The following is a 17,393-nucleotide window of genomic DNA, read 5'->3' on the forward strand; positions in this document are numbered from 1 at the left end:
GTGCGCATCTCGGCGCGACTCGCGGCTTTCAGGAAAAAATTGAACGTACCGCTGGCCAGTAAACTGTGAGACTTCCACCGATTCGTCAGGTGAAACGCCGTGTGATTATTAAATTTCTCTTTTTAATTGCGCCATTGAATATCTTAGCCGTGCGATAATTCACCGAAATTATTCAACTATCCAAAGGAGTCCAGCCATTTCGATGTGTTTCTTCGACGCGGTTAGCTGTCACATCATCAACGATACCACAGCATATCACCTAACTTCTCTTGCAATTTGCTCATTATTAGTCGTGTTAGTGAAAAAGCGACGTCGCAGCAGCTATGAATATCAGTTGGTTACGAATTGCGAAGTAAGTCTGACGTCCGTGTAGAACTGATCGATTCGAGGAAACGTTTGTGGTCTGATGTAAAGTATTCGTCATCGTGTCAAGCAAACTGGTCATTTTCAAGTTGTCAGAAGCGTAATAAACAAGTTTCATTATAAACAAAACATCAAAAAACACACGACATTAAGAACACGGAAATATTAAGAAACAAATATAGAAGTCATTATAGAGAATAGAACCACGTGACAACAAGAGACGTCGTGTGACAACGAGAGTGACACCTAACAAACAATCGAACAGTTTGGTAATCAAGAAAAGCTGTTGGTGTAACATGAACGATTTTGATGAGCACAAAGTTATAATATCGTAATTCCCCCGGAAAAGATGCAGTGAAGTTGGCTCGGTGGATGCCATTGACCGCCATATTCAGGAGAATCGTTCGAGACAGTTTCGAAAAAAAACTGGAAGGTGGTAGATCGGGTAAAGTGACAGCAGCGTCGAAAGGTTAAGGACCCGTTCGTTGAACGTATTTTGCGACGTGGAAATCGCAGTGAAACGCAGTGAAAAACCTGTCGAGATGGAGTTCAAGTTCAACGTAAATAAACTCTTGCCCAGAAAGATCAACAAGGTCACGCATACCCTCATTCCAGAGGACTTCAGAGGTGATCGCCGTGAATTGAAGTGAGTGTTTCTATTATTATCATTATTACCATTTTATCACTTACATCTTTCTATTTGTTTACAATTTATAATCGTTGTATCTCTTAATATACTTCTATTTTGTTAAATCTTATCTTAGGAAATATTAAATTTTCACTGTAGTTTGTTATGTAAAAGAAAATAAGCTACAAATATCTGATTATACATTGGTTATGTGACAAATATTTCCAAATAATTGACGAAGGAGAGCGTTAAGTGTGCGACAGTGAGAAAAATCGATACACCGTAAGAGGTTATTTATCGCGGTCGTCATCTTCAAGGTTATATCGTAATATGAAACATACACGATAAATACTTTCACTTTACGCAGATGACATCGGGCATAATCATTTGTAGTAATTCTTCGCGTCCCAATCATTTCCTGGAACATAATCAGTACAACCTGGTGCGACGTAAATAAACTCATATTTGACACCGTCGAGCACATTGACACTGTCACATTGGCCGATATTACTGGTAAATCGATGGCGAAAGTAAATGTCAATGAACAAACACACGCGTTGGCGTGGCTCGAATTCTTCGAGGATATTTCCATTTAAGAATCGTTGTTACACGATACACGTAACGATTGTTGTTTTTTTTGAAATCGATTCTTTTATCGTTATTTCTATGAAATTATTCAGTTCGAATAATTTTGTAATCGTCGATATTTTAATTTCGTGATAAAACATCTCATTTGATTTGCGGATGTTTATGATATAAACATTTCCAATAATAAACAAAAGAATCATAAGAATTAAAATATTATCACGTTTTGATAATAATATTGTAGTAAATATAGTATTTTATTATAGACAAATTTGCATAGTAAAATATAGCTTAATGTTCAAAATGAATATGAAATTTTTGTATATATATCTATCCAGTTTCTAAATAAAATATAATATATATAATAAAATAAGATAACATAATAATTACATTTTGGATTGTATGTTGTAATACAAAATCGTCCTGTTTTTACAAATATATTACATGTGTACTAATGAATATATAAACAAAATCAATTTATGTTGCAACTCAATCAGTTACAGTTTATATTATATTAACTGCGTGTATCCGTCGTTATTTGGACTTTTGAAGGGGCGAATCTTTTGAATCCTAGAATTTACGGATTTCCAATCTCTTTTTGATGAGCTAAATCTTCATAGAATTATTTTTTTAAATATTTATACCTTTCTCCAAATCCTTACTTGTCCAAATTTACTTCGCGTTTATTTTAAGTTAATATTATAAACAACAACAAATTTTAACATCATCGAGAAAACAGCCACACTATCGTGCGAGGAAAATTGATTCTTCATATATTCTCTCTTAAAATCATTGAAAATTATTAAACTACTGCACAATAAATTGCTCGGGCGTAAGATGAGCTTTAGGAATTATTTTAGGTATTATTTCTATGGTGTCGAAGAATATTCATGCCAAATTTGATGCGGGTACGTTGAACGGTAGAACACTTTGAGGAACATGCATGCATACACACATACATAGTTTGTCTTTTATATATACATTTATATTTTTTATATATTTATATAATTTTTAGATTACATTTATATATTTATTATTATAATATTGTAGTTCTTCCTACTTATTTTTTGTTTTCGTTTTAGTTACATTGAAAATTCCTGAATATTTCTACGTTATCGTATGAATCTCGTCGTACTAATCAACGCGACAGAATACTCACTACGCTAGTGATAAGGTAATCACACTCGTTTTATATATTACTTTACTTCGATCATACCAAAATGCATAATATTGGCGCATACTTATGCAGGGAAGAGCCATTTATCGTGTATTGGCTCGAGGAAACCGGCCAGCTGCCTTTTATTGGCTTCCAATGGATCTAACATTTGCAAATCTAAAGTTTCTTCACCAATAAACACATCTAATATTCCGTCGACTAGTGCACACGTAATAAGTCGACGAATACCGGTTAGATTTCACGCTCTTTTCATTTGCACGCAACCATTGCATAAGGAATATTTGAGAAAACATGTACGGTAATCACGTTATAGGCGACACATGTAATTTTCTAGATTTCTTGCTCTTTTCAGCTACACGAAATCGTTGCATAAGGAACAGTTGAGATAGCTTATAGGATAATCACGTTATAGACGATGTACATAAAGGAATCGCACACGTCGTTAGTTTGGATGATGTTGGTTTCTGAGATGAACGTTCCGATGAATATGTTTGGACGTACGATGTACGTAGTATCCAGTATGATGAATATAATAAAAAATGTTGTTTTCTATCTTTTCATTCAAACGCCAATTTCAATCAAATTTCTACTTTTTATTCCGTTGATTTCTTTATTTATTAGCCACTGAAGAGTTAGGTCCAATATAATAGCACGTTATTAAAATACAACAATTTTGTAATTGTTAAGCAAATAAATTGAAATGAAAAGGAAGATAAACATATAAGCGTGCATAGCTTTCAAGTTATAGGATATTATAGAGGGTTAAATTAATACACGTCGAACGTAAAGTGTATTTACAAAGCTTGGCTCGATTGCTGTGCATCAAAGAAACTATCTACACAAAAGAGTTGCTATAACGCAGAAAACACTTTGGTTTCACTCGCTTTGTCTCCACGAGTCCCTACTCGTTTTATTGTTTGGAATCGTGGGCGTTTGGAACAGGGTTGCCGAGCAGCTGAAAATAATGCGCTAGGAAACAAATTACACCTGGTCCCTTAAGTTCTGTTTCTACTATATATTATTCGATGAAGATTACTTTCAAGCGTTTTTACCTATAGACAGAATGTATTATTTTAAAGTAGTTGTTCAAAATACATATTCTAAAGTTCATAGAATACGTTTAAATATTGGATTACCACGTTTGATTGAAACGCATTTTCATACTGTTAGAATGTTTAACGTTACATTAGAACTGAATTTCTTACACTGGGATACTGTTTGCAAGTCTGCATTCTTGAACGGTGAGTCGGAACATTCACGGAAGTGAATGATGAAATATCGCCATGGTTATTCTCTCTGTTCCCTGATTCCACAATCGTGATGGAAATCTCGATAAAAGGATATTTTCCTAATGCTGTTTGCTCGCCATATCACGTGCATTCTAAGAATATAAGAAAATAGTGCCACTGAAATAAAACATGTCGCCGTTTTCTCCGAATGCTAGTTGCATGCTAAATCACCATTCATTCGTGATATCGCAAAGTTATCAGATCTGAGTTCAGTGATTACCGAGATTACTGTGATCTTAACTTTTTAATATTCCTCGTATGAAAATTACTGCCATAATGCGCTAGAGTAGATGGTAATACGAACATGGGACCTAAAGTTAAAATGTTAGAACACCTTGTGGTCTCCAGAAATATTACGCGTGATATTGACTTTAACAAATGCTAATTGATCTTCGATTGGACGTAGAATATACGAGATTGGAGATAGAACAATAAAAATGTTCCACTTGAACGTACAATGTAAGAGATTTCTTGGACGTAGGATATAAGAGATTTCGACTAAGGCTCAAAGAGTAACTTAACTTAAAAATTAAAAAATCCGCTCAGAGATTTACCTAATATACCTGTATTCCTAGAACTCGAAATATTCTGTCACAGTCATCTAGAACGCGAGCAACGATACCTGATTTCTTGGAGTTCGAAAGATTTTATTAAAAGTATATATACACATTCGATGCACCAAGAACCCTAAACTTCTTCTTTCGAACTTTAGAATTCGAGAAATACGATTAGAGTTATTTAAAGCACGAGCTATTCAATTTTATTTGGAACCTCCTAGTACTCGAGGAACCTATTAAAACTACTTGAGACCTCAAATTACTACATATCTCAGTTGGGACTTGTAATACTTTGTATAGGTCTGACTAAATCTATCCAAGTTGTAGTTATCTCCATGATACCAGTCTTTGTACTGTAACAAGTAAATTTGATCAGAACTCCTCAAGTCTTAAGTAAGACAGGAATTCTTTTGTTCCAAGTATTGACTCTGATCTTGATACCTTTGGCCGAATTCGTCCTGCTCCAACAGGGATAGGCTCAGTTTGATCCAAACTTAATCCCAATCTCATGCCATCAGATCTAACTGGTTTTGATAAAAATAATTTAATAATTATTACATAGGTCTATACGTAGCTTCATGGCTGACTACTTGGGACTATAATTATTATTTATTTCTAGTTATGACGATTGCGCCTTTAAATTTATTAAAATTGTGTCAAATTTCACTTAAAGTGGATCGTTAGAATCAGTGAGGATTAGACCTAAGATTCTCCTTCTAAATATTTATGAGCTCTTCAATTTCTGAATAACTGTAATAGGGTTTCTAAAGTAGTGGATGTCTCAGGTCAAGGTCAAGGTATTCTAGGTAATCAAGGCTGGGCCACTCGTGCTACGAATGGCTTCAATAGTATCTCCCGATATCTAGGCTTCCGTAGAGGAGGACTTTCGATTTTTGAGTATCTTTAGCTACGTTGTCTCGTGTCCTAGATGAGTTGGGCCAAGTTTCTCGAATCCGAGCTGTTGACGTCGTGATCTCGGTTGGCTTTAGTCAGCTTTTCCGTGCCAACGATATTTAGCGAGACGATACAGTCTCTAGAATATTGTTCATAATTATTTCTCTATATCTCGTGCGAGCTACTGAAATCGACGTCTTAAAGCTGCAAAATCTTCTCTAACATTAGCAATATGTAGGTATTTCCTGTATTTTTGAAACGTTGTTTTATAGTCGCATGTCACTGTCACATAACAACGATACAAGATACAAAAATCTCTTTCTTATTTCAAATCAAAAGAATCGAAAGATTAAACCTATTTATATGCAGAATACTGGTATTTAATTAAAGGCAAATTTAATATCTGCATTTCTGCTAATTATTATCCAATGTAAATTGCTATTGCCATTTTCCAAAGCGGACTTTGCCAATTTTAAATACTTTGAATAATTACGATATATACAATTAAAGAAGTATTAATATCAATATTTATATCGATCAACAAAGATTTACTCTGTGGGAAATTTTGAAATCTACCTGCGAACCAAATAGTCTCAAGATTCTCGCTCAGTTTTATCTTAGGTTCACATCCTCAAGGAAAGCAAGTAACATCCACGCCTTTCATCGAACGAGAACGAACGACAGGATCGACTTCCTCGATCACCTTGATCCTTCGTCGAACTTACACGTAATATTTGCCCAACGAGGATCGCCCATAACATTAACCTACATAACATGAAATACATGTTCCGTAGATCGTGAAAAGTAAAACGGAGTAAGTCGCAAGGTAAAAGTTGCAGAGTATGGATATACATAATGATACACATGCAATAACCTATTTCTATAAGAAAAGTTTCCTTACCATATTCTTAAATTATTTTTCGTTCTTATTATTTAATAGAAATTTATATTTCAGGTGTATTTTCTGGTTTTCTCATCGAAGAACTAAATTTCCTATAAAATTCATCGTATTAAAAATAACATACAATATGAAATACAGAGTGGATTATTAAAGTACGAAGGATTAAACGATGATTTCCTCCTTACAAATCTCACGCAATTCCGTTCCACGTAGTTAAGCTATGGGGTTAGCAATCACTTCGTCATCGCACGGCACTTTATCGTGCCAATTTAAATCTTGCCTGTATTGTTCGAGCAAAGTAGCAAAGTGTGTTGTGTCAGCAAAGTAATAGGCACTTGTAATCGTAGCCGAACGTTTCAGCAGGGAAATTATCGAGACCTGCCTGAGAAACATATTTGGTCGATATCATTAACGATCAAGCTATATTGATACTAAAATAGATTGAAACAACATACTAAAGAATTGACAAATATTTTGTTCCGTAAATGTGGTAAAGATACAGCTTGAAATACTTTGACTTTAGAGGAATACAACTTTTATATCTTTGAACTTTTATATCTCCATCTTGGTCTCGTTTTAGCGTCGAAGAAGGTTCCCAACGTTTTAAGGAAATAAAGACGAAACAAGAAAATCATTGGATAATAGTAACAATTTGCTCATATTTCTCTGAAATTCGGAATATTTTTCAACGTTAGAAGAATGGAATTGGCGAAAATGACCGAAGAAATGCAACAGACTCGAACCAAACATTTAATCCGCAGCATCTTCACGCTCGTGTTGATTCTATGTTTACAAAACTCGACTGGAAACTTTCCTCGCTGCTTTTTTCTAAAATTAATGGAATCTGTAGATAATAGTCGAAAGCAATTTTCTCTAGCCACTCGATAATAATTTTAGAAAACGAGTGCTATACGATTTCACGGCGCCTATCGATTAAATGATTCGCGTATCCGATACATATTCATGAAAACGATCTCTTCTTTTCCTTGTGAAAGTAGCGTTGAAACTTTATGATTCAGCTACTCCTATTTCTCTTTTATATGTTTCTTCCTTTTTTTGCTTTTTAACCAATTGCTTCGCATGCTTCACGTTTTACTGGTTCTCGATGACGTTCCTCGGCGAGATTCCGAGTAAAAGTTAATACAAGCTGGTCTCGTGCCTCGATGAAATATTGCTGATAAAACCTCAACGACATTCTTAATACGCTCGACTACGTATTTCAGCATTCCTGATAAGTGTTTCAAGATTACCATTCTGGATTTAATGTTATTCCGATAGCCGGAATTTAGTTTCGTCTGTCAGAACGTATTTTAATGGGTTTCTTGCCACTCGTCCACTACGAGACAATATGAGAAGAATAATTTTGTATTTGCTCGTCGCTACTTTACATAGCGAGACACTATTTTTAATAGCACGCGAACAGATTTCCAGATAAGTATTCATGGCCAGTTGAGATTGCTTGCGTTCTTTGCGAGATTCCCACGTGATAATGGGAAAATACATTTCAGGTCTAGCGCTCAGCTGGAATACGAAATGTTTTAATGGATCTTTTGTCTCTTCATATGCATCAGCATGGTGTCGACTTTAATGTCTTTTCGAGCACATTCGCTCGAGAATATTTGTTCTAGAAACTTTTATTTTAACGATTGCGAAATAAAATATCGCGGCTTTGTGTACCTGGAGAGGAATAAATAAAGGGACAGATTATAATTATTATAATTCGTTGATAATGAAATTAAGAAATCCTTTTATATTTATACCAACGTGTACAAATTTGTCTTCTCGATCCTTTGATCCTTCGCGTGACCGATACGGTCTAAGAAATCATCCACAAGGTGCTTATTATTTTGACAGAATAGTTCAATCTTCTAGGCTCTAGAATCCAACACGCAAAGGCAACAGATAAAAAAGAGACGATGTTTAACCGTTTGAGTGTCAGGGGTCTTTGAAAAAACAGGGTCGAAAAATCCCCAACAGGGCGATAGCGCTTGTCTTAATCGATTGCGAAGAGAAACAAGCTCGTCATATTTGTTATTTTTATAAAATACATCTATATTATTATACATGCGTACTGTCACTTTATAAATATTTCAAGTTCAATAAAAATCATTAAGGAGATGACAATGAAATACAAAATACCGTCAGTCGTCCGTAGCGTTCAAATGTACCAGGACTTTTCGACGCAAAATCTAAACAGCGCGATCGCGCTGCTTGGGACTCAAACGGTTAAAATTACAAAATCGTTTACGCTTTTACTACTAATACTAGTACTAATACTAGATACTAATTTTCTTACGTCGTCAAGCGTGTTTTTCGTAATCGAATTTAAAGAGAGGTTGAAGCGTACAAATTGAAGGACTGCAAGAAAGAAAGGAATGAATATCAGATGAAAAGTTTGGTACTGGCAACCCTTCGAACGGGTTAACGCGATCGATCATCGACGCTTAATTTAATTAATTTGGTGCAAAGTCGTTGCTTCTGTTGTCCTTATGAGGCGCGTGGTAGACTTGCAGCTGATCCCAGTGATCACGTGCTCCTCGCAATCATCCATCCTCGTTGCATATAATGTCTCTACATAGCGCAGTCAGGATAATCGATCTACATTTGCATTGCAAAATAATATCACATTGGCGCGACGCCAGTGCCGCAATTGGGTCGTATCTTATAACGAATTAACTTATGGTACGTGAATATACGGTATAATGATAAATTTCATGACTTGAAACGGTTTATAATAAGCGTGTTACGAGGAGAAGTTAAAGGTATACGTGTAACACCGTGTCATGGACAGATGCTGTTACCATTTTAGAGTGTCCTTTATTTACTTCGATCGACAGGTGGAACGTGCCATCGGTTGCACGCGTTTTCAGTTTCCTGGACAGGCGCGCGGAACCAGAAGACAAACCGCACGGCCAAGTCTTGCTGACTCAGACGCTAATTTCGGAGCGACGACGTATAATCACATTGTGTAATCGATTTACGAGCTACCGTAAAAAGGACTAAAGAAAACACGTTGAATGGACTTGTTGTGTTTTGTAATCGCGTGGCCAAACGAACGAACAATACGCGCGATGGCGAATCGCGTAAAAATACTTTGTAAACTAACGAACGTGAAGCGTGGGATAGAATTATCGTTGGGATAAAAGTGGCTCGCCACTTTAACACGCAGATTTGTTACATTAGTTTAGTCGTTAGAGGAGACACACGCGAAATACATTTTAAAGATAATACTCCGACCGCTCAGCCATTGTAAGTTGATAAAAATCGACAGATAATTTGAGAAAAAAGTTGGTAATAGGGTTAAATTGTTTGATCTATCAAATTGGCAATTACAACAGATCGAACACTTAACTGCAGTTGCCAATTAGTAAAGCCAACTGGATTACCATCTTCCGGAATAATTTGTAATCGAATAAAGTAATCACGTACTAATCTATTTCAAAGTTGATTCGAATAAATTGAACTGAGCATGGTTGGAAAAGTACGTAAGAATAATTGGATTTCTTTCAAATGTTTTGAGAAATTGTTCACGTTGGCTGATTTATTCGAAACAATTTATATCGTTGATTATATTCCACGACACCAGGGAAGAGATATTGTTGACGTAAAATTTCGATACGATTTATTATTTGCCAATAGAATAAGCGTCGTTGTATAAAGACAGAGTAAAATCAAGAATCTTCTAACGACGTGTACCGCAAAATTGTCTTTTATCGATAAATAATCTACTTTCTCTGGTCAAGTCTAAAGGTCTAAAGGTCAATAAGTGGAATGAAAGATGGAAATTGTATTATCTCTGGTGCTTAGCAACGATCCAATTTCCTGGAAGCCAGACTTAATGCGTTTCTTGGAATAAACCAATTTTGCGATTCTACGAATCGCAACTCGTCAAATACAACAACGTTCGTTTATCATTCGCGATAAGAACGAAAATTTATCGTACGCGGACTGTCGCCAATAATAAATTTAATATTATCCAACTTCGTGGCAATGTCTACATTACGATCTAAGTTGAAGTTAAAATCTGAATTACATTTGAACTTTCTAATACGCTTGAAATCGTTCGATTCGTAACTCTTGGTAAATTTAATGGAATTATATAGCGAAAGGAAAAAGAACAGTCTTCTTTGATTAGACGTAACGAAATAAATCGAGAAAAGAGACGAAAGAAACGAGAACCGCGAAGAAAGTAGAACGGTTGTTTCGTGCTATTTAAGTTGTAAACCACGCCTTCCAATTTACGACAACGTCCAAGTGAATATGTAATTGGGAAACCCAGGCCGAATTACCAACGAACTGTCTTTTTTCTTTCGAAAATATTTCGGTCGATTTATCTTGTCAAATGTTACGTACACGTGCGAACTTATTGTTACTAGTTTGCAGATTTCTATGCAAATATTTTTGTCTATCAAAACGACTGGAGAGACAGCACTTCGACACAGACTTTACATATTTCTGTGTATCTATTTATTTTTAAAAGCGCGTTCTAGTCAAGATCGTTCGAAACATCAATTATCCGAAATTCTATTCGATGATTCTGCCAGAATGAATATTCTCTATATTTTTGTTATGTCTTTTTTTAAACGTTGTTATATTATAAAATATTAATTATGCGTTATTACATTATAAATGCATGCGAATCCACGGTGTAGTTGTTACGGTCTGATGGGAAAGATCTTGGGCAAAAGAGATTCAAGCGGAAGTGATCGCATATATATATCGATTTTTAAAAATAAATTCATGTTGTAAATTAATAAAAGAATGTAATTATTTCTTTTTTCAGCGAATGTCAGAGGCAGTTAAGCAGAGTTCTGGACGACATGGGCGAGGCTTCTGCCAGAGCCCAAGGTCTGAACAAGTCGATAACCAGCGCCGTAAAACTTCGAGATACTGACCATATTGTTTATTTATTAGTTGACAATGAAGCTAACAAGTAAGTTCTTTAAATCTTCTTTAATCCTATTTCTCCTATTTATTATTTTCAGTCGATTTTATCTCATCGGTTAAGTATAAAAATTACAGTTTCTTTAAATACTCCTCGATATCAACTTGTATTTCCCTCGGATGGAAAAGACGAAATTTCTAAAAGCTGCAGTCTTCGCTCGCTTTGAAATTCCTATTGCTATTACGTCGAAGAATTTCAATCCTCCGCCATGAACGATTCTATCGAAGTTCGGTTTGTTCGCTAAACGCTCATCCGTGGACAATGATAATTTCTTTATTTCTTCCAATCCAATAGTTTTTCGCAACGATACGTCTGAACGAAAGGACGAAGGATTGTGAATCTAGGTAAAAGGAAACCGAGTTTTCTAAAAAGGAAGGCGCAATCATCGCTGCCAGATGAAGAAGTTCTACTTGGAAAACTGCTCGATCTGATTGCTTTCGTAAAAACTTGGACAAACGACGAAGACCCTCTTGGAAAGCGCAACCTGAACCCGAAGCAGAGGACGAAAAGGAAGCTGTATTTACCAGGATAAGGGGTTTCGTAGCGTGCAAAATGGTTGGCCGATCGATATGTCTGGTGTCTGCTCCCCTAGAGGAATCCAGCTTCCCCATCCTCGCAGAATCCAACCGCTGTATACCGCCATTCAAAAACTATTGTTCATATTTAAATCGAGGATAATTCGACTCTTCGCTTCTGTTAGCCAGTTAACCTGTTAACTGGGGAGTTTACTTTCAAAAATCCTTCGCGAGGTGAGCAGGTAGAATCAAGCAATGACGAGTATACACGTCGACCGCAGGGTAATTGCTTGTACTATACATTTTTGCGAAGAAAGTGAAGAGAAACGAAGAGGAAGGATTAGATTTTTATTTGGTAAAAAATTAACAATTCATCGTTGAAGGAAGGTATTGATGTTGAATACTGAAAAATTGCCAGAAAGTAATAAAGCAAAGTACAGGAAACAGTTTGGCAATAGCCGATGCAATGGGCAGAATAATCAACTCAATTTATTAAAAACATATGACAATGATCGATATACCAAAGGGAATAATTAAATAATCGAACACTCTTGTTTTATAAAATACATAATGGTTTTACTGGAAGTAAACATACCGCTAAATGTTATTTATATTCCTCTTTACTAAAACTTTGAGTTTTTATAGTAAATAGTAATTTTTTACTTTACACGATGAGTATGCACGTCAACCTCAGCGAAATAAAGTTTCGGATTGACGTGTATATACGTTGAACGTAATTAACCCGTTAAATGTTTGTCAATAGCCTAGTAATGTAACATATCCGTGTATTGTTTCCTTGCGTTTGGAGTAACATTTTCATTAATTCGTTAAACTCTTTTATCAGATATTACATTGAATCTCATTGTTGTTTGAAATTCTCACGATCTTGATAATCTGGCGAATTTTCAGCGAACGTACGACATTATTTAGGAATAATTTCTTGGTAGTTTTGCCAAAGTTGTCCCGTCAACCGAGGCCTCGGCTCGTTATTAGTCCATCAGTTCTGTTTCGTAATCTCTTTGATTTATGCGAAATTCTATTTAAAAAATTGTAAAAGTTTCTGTATAATCGCCACGTATGTTATTCATAACAGTTTCTTCGTATGTCTCGATGCGTTATTACGACAACGTATAATCTACATGTTTTAAAGCATTTTGTATGTAGTTTTTTACTCGAACTCGAGACCGAAACAAACGACCTGTGCATAAAACTACGTAAAATCGAAAGTAGTCGAATAACAGTGAAACCTGCGAACGATCCTCGACTTACGAACAGCATACAATGTATATACGCGTAAAGAGTTTCGTATTCTGTTTCTTCTTGTCATAATCGTGGAGAAAACTTTTTGTTGGTAGTGTGGCGTGTGCGCAGAGACAATAACTGACTCGTAAAGCTTTTAAGTTATTTTTCACGCTGTCGTACTGCGATATACAGCGTTAATTAATTACCGAAAATACCGAAAGTACGATGAAATTCCCATCTTCATGACGAAGCCAGTTTAACCGAGATACGATCGACCTGGCTTGGGTTACACGATTCATTATAACAATGGTGGATCATGGATATCGTTAATAGACGAGGAAACCAGGTAGCGTGAGAAAGTCTGTGCTCGTTACGTTGAGGTGAAACAAATTTGAAATCGTAAATTATAGTTCGTTGTATTGTATCGTTGCGAAACACTTGATGATTATTGCGTGCAAGAATTTTCGAACAGAGCTTTTCTCCATCGATATCGTTAGCTACCGTTAGTTTCGCACGCGTCTGTGTAACTTTTAATTTATAGAAATGAATTTATTAATTATATTTATAATGTATAATTCGTCCGTAACTTATAGGGAACATTTCCGAGATACACCGCAACATCGCCAACTCTATTCGAGGAAAAACTGTAATCTATTCATTTATGAAAATACCTACATATTTAGAGAAACGAATTCAGTTCTAATTCCTAATCATTTGTAATCTAAAACAAGAATCCGATGTACTTCTGAGTAGTAAACATTGCCATTTCGGTTTAAAGATAAATTCTGATTCACTTATCTATAAATATATCCGTTTAAGAAAATTAATTTATTAATTATACTTATTATCTACAATTCATTTGTAATTTATAATAATTTGCAATTTAAAACAAGAGCCTAACATACACCACGGCAAGAGACATCGCCATGTCTATTAAAAGATAAACTGTAATTTTTAAACTCGAACTTATTTCCTCTGCACAAAGTTGTGGCACAGCGAACAGACGTAAGGTGTAAATAGCAATTTCGCCGGGGAACAGCTCCCCGAAAACAGCACAGTGACGAATACGATGGTCCAATTCTTAGCTCCGTTACGAACTTCCTCGAGTCACTGATCCCCGTGTTTTGTTTCGCTCTATCTACGTCTAGGAACGCGAACCTCGAATGGACCGCAGCCGTGAATCATCATCGAGTAATATTACTTACGTACAACGTTCCTTCGATTTTGCAGCGGACTGGGCAGCGTGGTGGGATTGTTGAAGACCGGATCGAAGAACCTCTTCATGTTCGATGAGACTGGCGCTCATTATCAGCTGAAGCCAAGATGCGTTTTGGATTTTTATGTTCACGAGTCACGGCAACGCATGGGCCTTGGAAATATTCTCTACCAGCACATGCTCTCCGTAAGTGGATTATGCAATCGTTAAATTAATGACGAATGATTTTAGTTTGGCGGAAGACTCGCGTGCAATGGAAATTTAAAGCTCAGGTAGCTTTCTCGAAGGAAACGCGAAAGGATCTGATATTGGTAGTAAAAAAGTTCTTTTTTAATTTATACATAGGTCTAACGTCGCATCAACCGCGAGATTGTCAGCTGCGGAGGCGGATATGCTGGAAGCTTTACGTCAATTAAATAAGAAAAGTTTCGTTCGTGAGCGCTTTGAATTGTTTATGAAATTCATATTTGTACGAACATAAGTGAGAAGCTACGATCTAGACACCAAAGTCTGTTTCATTCGCTGGATAATAGTTTGTAGAATATAGTTTACAGTTTGTGGAATTGCGTATGAAATTAGTGGCTTTAGTTGGCAGAAGACTGCGGTGGAATACGAGAAAAGCTCGTACGGTATTTTCGAAGGAACTGCGAGAAGATTCGACGTTGATAGGAAAAAAAGATTTGTTCGAGACGCTTTGGATTACTCGTGAAATTCGCATTTCTATGGAAACGGAACTAGAAAATTGAGACGTACAGATTTGTCTCGCCTATTAGATATCGTTACAGGTACGGTATTTTGCATATTTTTGCACGTTGTACGCATCTGTTGCGCTTTTAAAACAATTTGATACTTTGAATGGAAATTTGCATAAATTTATAGAATTGCTCGTTGAATTAGTGATTTCAGTCGATAGGAGAGCCGCGTGGAATGGAAATTTGAAGCTCAGGTAGCGTTCCTAAGAAGGAATTTGGATTATGTATGAGTTAAAAATATAATCGACGACGAAACTAATTTTAATATTGAATTAACAAATTTAGAAGGAACGTTTTGAACTGGCAAGGAACTCGCGTGGAATGCAAATTTGAAAGTCAGATAGTGATTTTAATTCAATATAATAGTAATAGTAATTAAAAACAGAAATTCGTTATATTTTATGTCATTTACGAACCAGAGATATAATTAACGATACAAACAATTTAAATACCTTGGGTTAATATATTGAATAGCATGTAGTATAGTAAAAATTATAGCCTAGATGTGATGAATATGTTGTTGAACGTGTTAAACGACACGGATAATCACAAATATGTTAATCTCGTTTTAGTCTTGCGTGTGTATGTGTATATGTCGACAACTATTATCATCAGAGAAACAAGAATTTTTCGCAATATTTCAAAACTATTAATTATTCGGTTTTTGCTATTCAAATTATAAATAGCTAACTTATAAAACGCTAATGAATAGCGAAAATAAAAAAAGAGAGAGAATTTCACGCTTTATTTCACATCTATTTAATAATTATCATATAGATTCAAGATTTTATATTTTTGTTACCTCGTTTGTTTACTTGTTATCAAAATAGCGTTCGCAACGTATGCAACATTGAATTTTTGACAATGTTAATGAATTTATGAGGGCAAAAAGAGTAGAATGGAACGAAGAATCGACGTTCGTGTTTGGTATACCAGATTTTTTCCTCCGCTCTGTTATGGTCGCCGCACTTCTGTCAGAATCGCAGCAAGTGCTGTTGGCTCGTGAACTCACCTCGTGTTCCCGTGCACAGTACTCGACTAATACCAGATTGTCAACCAGTGCGCGGTACTTTTCCGTAATTAAAGCTTATTAGCTTCGGTTCACGACATTTTATAGAACCTGCTGTTGACATACGAACCGTACTTTTCCCCTTTCCTGTTCGAAATTTCAGTCACAAAAAGTATGCATTTTTTGCAAATAGAAAAAGAGAAACCTGCTACTTAACACGTTCTGGATTAATAACAGGCTTTTATAAATAACGTGTTCAGTTGGTAAATTCCTCTTACCATGCTATTGACTCTTCGCTGTATTATTAGCTAACATGTTCGTTGCATTACAGGTATTTGGCAATATCAATACCTTTTATCTATTTATAACGTTTCACGTTGCACGTGAATTTATTATACAACTTTTCTTTCCAAATTCCCTTCGCTTTTTATCGATATTCCGCATCTAAATTAACGTTATCACATTTATCAAGATCTACGTAAAAGCAAAGTCCATACGTACCAATTCGAATGCAAGATACAAGCAACGAATACATGTCAATCAAGGCAAACGCAACGGAAGATCAATGTTGCAAGAACAGCTGAAATTCCATTCTTCTCTAATCACATGTTTTAATACAACCATCCTAAACGTTTGCTCTTGTCGAGACACGCAAGATGTTCATTTACGTAGCGTCTGACTTACATGAATCTTATTGCGTTAATCATCGTACGTGTCTACTTTATGTACAAAATCGTTCTTCCATTTCGGAGTTATAGGTCGTCTAAAGAGATCGTAAACGATGGAAATAGAGAAGGGGAGAATTTCTGAACGTAATCGTCTTAAACTGTTCCTGCTTTAAAAATACGGAAGGTATTAACCCGGTGTCGTATCAAATTTATTTTGAAATTTTATTGCGTCCAACGATGTAATCTTTTAATCTCGTCCAAGACCGTTGTTACTTAAGAAATCCTTCTTCTGTCTTAGAGTCGTGGAATCGTGCGGCGTCTGCAACGAATTAGACTTTGCAAGTAGCTGTCTAAAGAGATCGTCGAAATGGAAAATAAGAAAGGCGGAGAATCTTTTAACGCAACCCTCCTAAACTTTTCCTTCTCGCAAAACGCGAAAGGTGTTGATTCGCGTTGCGACAAGGGAATTCCGTTTCGCGCACTGCTGCTGATTCTCTTGTATCAATCTTTCCTCTTCGTTCTGTTCAATTTCGTTTGCCTACGAGCATGTGCGAAACGACGATGTTTCGCAACGTTCGACTTAACGAGCAACAGCGCGATTTTGCGTAAGATTTCCATGGAAGTGGTCTGCGTCAAGATCGCTGGGACGCCT

General features: G+C 35.9%; 1 protein-coding gene across 3 annotated transcripts in view; it reads left to right on the forward strand.

Moving 5' to 3' along the window:
* The window catches only part of LOC122569280 (alpha-tubulin N-acetyltransferase-like), a 26,780-nt gene continuing 9,387 nt past the window's right edge, over positions 1-17,393 (forward strand). Inside the window, exons 1-4 of one of the 3 annotated variants that reach the window (XM_043730087.1) lie at positions 1-1,009; positions 2,659-2,750; positions 11,178-11,327; positions 14,327-14,498. In XM_043730087.1, the coding sequence (XP_043586022.1) occupies positions 11,215-11,327; positions 14,327-14,498 (285 nt within the window). In that variant the 5' untranslated portion in view covers positions 1-1,009; positions 2,659-2,750; positions 11,178-11,214. The remainder of the gene's footprint in view (positions 1,010-2,658; positions 2,751-11,177; positions 11,328-14,326; positions 14,499-17,393) is intronic. The other 2 variants (XM_043730084.1, XM_043730085.1) reach the window with 2 other exon arrangements.

Source organism: Bombus pyrosoma, linkage group LG7 (genome assembly GCF_014825855.1).
Source record: "Bombus pyrosoma isolate SC7728 linkage group LG7, ASM1482585v1, whole genome shotgun sequence".
NCBI classification, from domain to species: Eukaryota; Metazoa; Arthropoda; class Insecta; order Hymenoptera; family Apidae; genus Bombus; species Bombus pyrosoma.